The 3,364-nt window shown below is 54.8% G+C and overlaps 1 protein-coding gene across 1 annotated transcript; it reads left to right on the forward strand.

The window, feature by feature from the left end:
* The first annotated feature begins 1,483 nt into the window (after positions 1–1,483).
* RPRM (reprimo, TP53 dependent G2 arrest mediator homolog) lies at positions 1,484–2,940 on the forward strand. Its single transcript, XM_073905015.1, has one exon. It carries the CDS (start codon positions 1,718–1,720, stop codon positions 2,045–2,047), a length of 330 nt encoding a protein of 109 aa, XP_073761116.1. The 5' UTR covers positions 1,484–1,717; the 3' UTR covers positions 2,048–2,940.
* Positions 2,941–3,364: the final 424 nt, after the last annotated feature.

Consider the following 3,364-nt stretch of genomic DNA (forward strand, 5'->3'; position numbering starts at 1 on the left):
AGGATCTAAGCTTATTGAAGCTGATATATAATCAACACTCAAAAATTGAAAACTCTCAACTGAAAGATAGTTCAATCTATATTATGGTGGTCATGAAGTAGTAAGAAAAAAATAAGGAAATCTCTCAACGTGGAGAAAATGATGTTCGGGGAGAGAAACATAAAAGAGTTTAACAAGCAAAAAGAATGGAATTGAGAACAGAGGTGAAAATAGCAAGACAGCTATTATGTTTTAATAGAATGTGGTAAATGTATTCTATCAAAAGTTTGGACTGAGCTTCAAGTTACTGGTTTCCACCTGTTACAGTTGAAAGAAAAAAGGAAGTAAGGAAGGGAGAGGGGAAGGGGGAGGGGGGAAAGAAAGTAGAAAAGAGAAAAACCAACCAACAAACAAAAAACCCGAAGAATTCTTCTGGAGCTTAAGAAACAATCTGACAGGTTTGTAACATTTTCCTGAAGCCAGCAGCAAAATCATAATGGGCTAAAGCCTCAATCAGGCCCCTGAAACATCTGTAGCTTTGTTCAAAATGACGAAGACGCAATACATCAGTTTATGGAAAATGGGGAGGGCTTGCAGCAGTTGGCCAGTGTTCTAGGTGATGGATATTGATGAGCAATAAAACGACTGATTTACCGCCAACCGAGAAAAACACTGGAAGCACTTCCAAAAACTCATCTGCAACCCCGATTATAAGAGTGCCCACTCTGTCCATCTTCCCACCCTTACCAGAGAGGTGACCCCGCTTCCGGCAATCATTTCTACACAAAGGCCACAGAAGAGCATATCCTTCCCCTAACCCCCTTCCTTTCCTTCGCCTCAAAAATCACTATAAAACCTGTCTTATTCTGTCTTCCAATGGCTTCCTTCCTCTTTTTCTTCTTTCCTTCCTCCCTCCCTTTTCTACTTCCTTCCTTCCCTCCTTCCCTGCTTTCTTTCTTCCTAAAATCAATACTTAAACAAAAACAAAGACAGAAAACCTCCCAGATCATCCCTACTCCACCAGAAATCCGTCGCAGGCAAGACGGAATCAGGCACAGGCGGCGGCCCATGCGTTCGCAGGGCACCATCTGGCACCTGCGATTCATCGCCACTTTCCATCCGCCCAGAGGTGAGAGGGGCGGGAGGCAAAAGACACGCAGAGCTGGTGTGACCCAGTTCTTTGGAAACTTTCAGCTGATCGCAACCTCTCCTCCGTCCGAAACTCTTTAATCATCCATCAGGCCAGAAAAGTACAGTGACTTCTGCCTAGTCTTTGAAGTTGAAAGCAAGAAGCAAGAAAGGCGAGAGGAGGAGGTTCGCCCCTTTCCTTCCCCCACGGCCAAACGGCCGCGGGCGCAGAGCGGTGGTGCGGCCGGAAGGGGCCGCTATTCGCTCAGAGCAGCCGCCCCGCCGCCGCCGCCGCCGCCGCCGCCGCCGCACCTCCCACGGCCCCACTGGCCCAGCCCCGCCAAGTTCCAACAGCCCCCAGTCGAGCGAGCGCCGGGAACCAGCACCGCCCGGGCAGGAGCAGACGGCGCAGACCAGGCGGGCTGCGGCGCGCGTCGGAAAGGCTCCTGGGAAAGTCCCACGACCCGGGGACTTAGGAAAGGAGAGAGCGAGCAGCCCCCACGCGCGCAAGTCTCCCAAGTGAGCGCTCCGCTCCGTATCTGTTCCTCCCGCGCCACCGCCTTCCCACCCCTCGGACCCGCGCCTCCCCGGGCGCCCGCCGGCTCCCGCGATGAATCCGGCGCCGGACAACCAGACCGATGTGGCGGGCCTGCTCCTGGCCAACAGCAGCGAGGCGCTGGAGCGCGCCGTGCGCTGCTGCACCCAGGCGTCGGTGGTGACCGACGACGGCTTCGCCGAGGGCGGCCCGGACGAGCGCAGCCTGTACATCATGCGCGTGGTGCAGATCGCTGTCATGTGCGTGCTCTCACTGACCGTGGTCTTCGGCATCTTCTTCCTCGGCTGCAACCTCCTCATCAAGTCCGAGGGCATGATCAACTTCCTGGTGAAAGACCGGAGACCGTCTAAGGAGGTGGAAGCGGTGGTCGTGGGGCCCTACTGACCGGCCCTCCCGCCCCCGCGGCAGCCGCCCCAACGCCTCCCCACTTAGCCCGCCCGGCCGCGCCCCCTCACCATCCGAGACCGGGCGAAGCAAACCTGTCGGAGTCAATTATTTCTCTCGACTTTTGCCTTTCGGGATGAAGCGACCCTTTTCTCGCTCGCCCTCTGAAAGTCCCCATTCCTGGCAGTAGGAGGAGAGGGCCCCGACTGGACTCAGAAGCAAGTGGCAAGAAGAGGGCAATTAGAGCGCAGAACTTTGGAAGCTGCCGCTAGCGTGGGATGCGGGGAGACCCACCCTGCGACGGCCCTTCTCCACCCGCAGGTGGGCCAAGCTCTCGGGGCAGGTGGAGCGGGCGGGCAGGGGAAAGACCCAGCGGTATCGATTGCCTGGTGGCCCGAAAAGTGACCGGTATATACGCCACGCAACAGAACTAATGGGGACACACAGATCAGGGTCCGGATTCGCGCCCATTATCTCCCGCTCCTCCCAGCCCTGGCGCGAGAGACTATAAATACCTTTGATTGATTGCAACGTGCTGTTTTAAGGGATTTTTGTGTTTGTTTGCTTGAATACACATATTTGATAGGTCCTTTGCTGCCCTAGTGGCCTGTTTGCCTGCCTGGCGTTAGTTTTGTTATCCTGGGAGAAGGGGTGGGGGGAGGGGGAAGCCTGCGACTGTTCAACCGGGTGATTTGTTTCCTTTATTGCATTTCCAACTGGGGGTGGGGGGAGGAGGCTGACGCCCTAGCTAGCCCCGGGGCAAAGACTTGGACTAGAACTTGTAGCTCATGACTGCACGGTTTACGCCACAAAAGTGCTCTTGACATTCATGACACCGTTTTGACTTTTTTTTTCTTATTTAACATTTCCTTAATAAATGCAACATTTAAGTGTTTTGCTCCTGGCTTCCTGGTGGTCATTCTGAGCTCCCGGCAGAAGGGAACGCGTGGCTGTGAGGAGTCGGGTTACAGGGCCGGGGGAATTCGCTTTGGAGAGCTGCAATTCAACTCGTGGATCCCATGGAGGGGTGAGGTTGCGGGTGAGACAGAGAGGCCTAGGGACTACTGAGACGTGGCCAAGCCTCAGGCACAGGAGCCATGCTGGGGGCGGTATCCTTTGTTTTCTCTAACAGTTAATATTTTATATTTCAGTTAGTCTCAGCTCTCTGAGCCAGGCGAGACAACAGGAGGCCCCCGCGGGAAGATGACACTTCCGTGCTGGGCTCCAGCGGGAACACAGGGTTGCACCGCTAATGAGAGGAAGAAGGCTTGGCCAGCCTTGAGGGAGGGTGCCTTTCCCCTGACCAACGTCAGCAAG

Source organism: Callorhinus ursinus, unplaced genomic scaffold (genome assembly GCF_003265705.2).
Source record: "Callorhinus ursinus isolate GAN/ISIS: 27379988/994484 unplaced genomic scaffold, GSC_fseal_2.0 scaffold2, whole genome shotgun sequence".
Taxonomy (NCBI): Eukaryota; Metazoa; Chordata; class Mammalia; order Carnivora; family Otariidae; genus Callorhinus; species Callorhinus ursinus.

Coding starts and splice junctions, on each gene's coding strand:
- RPRM (XM_073905015.1), top strand. CDS start 1,718: ATGAATCCGGCGCCGGACAACCAGACCGATGTGGCGGGCCTGCTCCTG.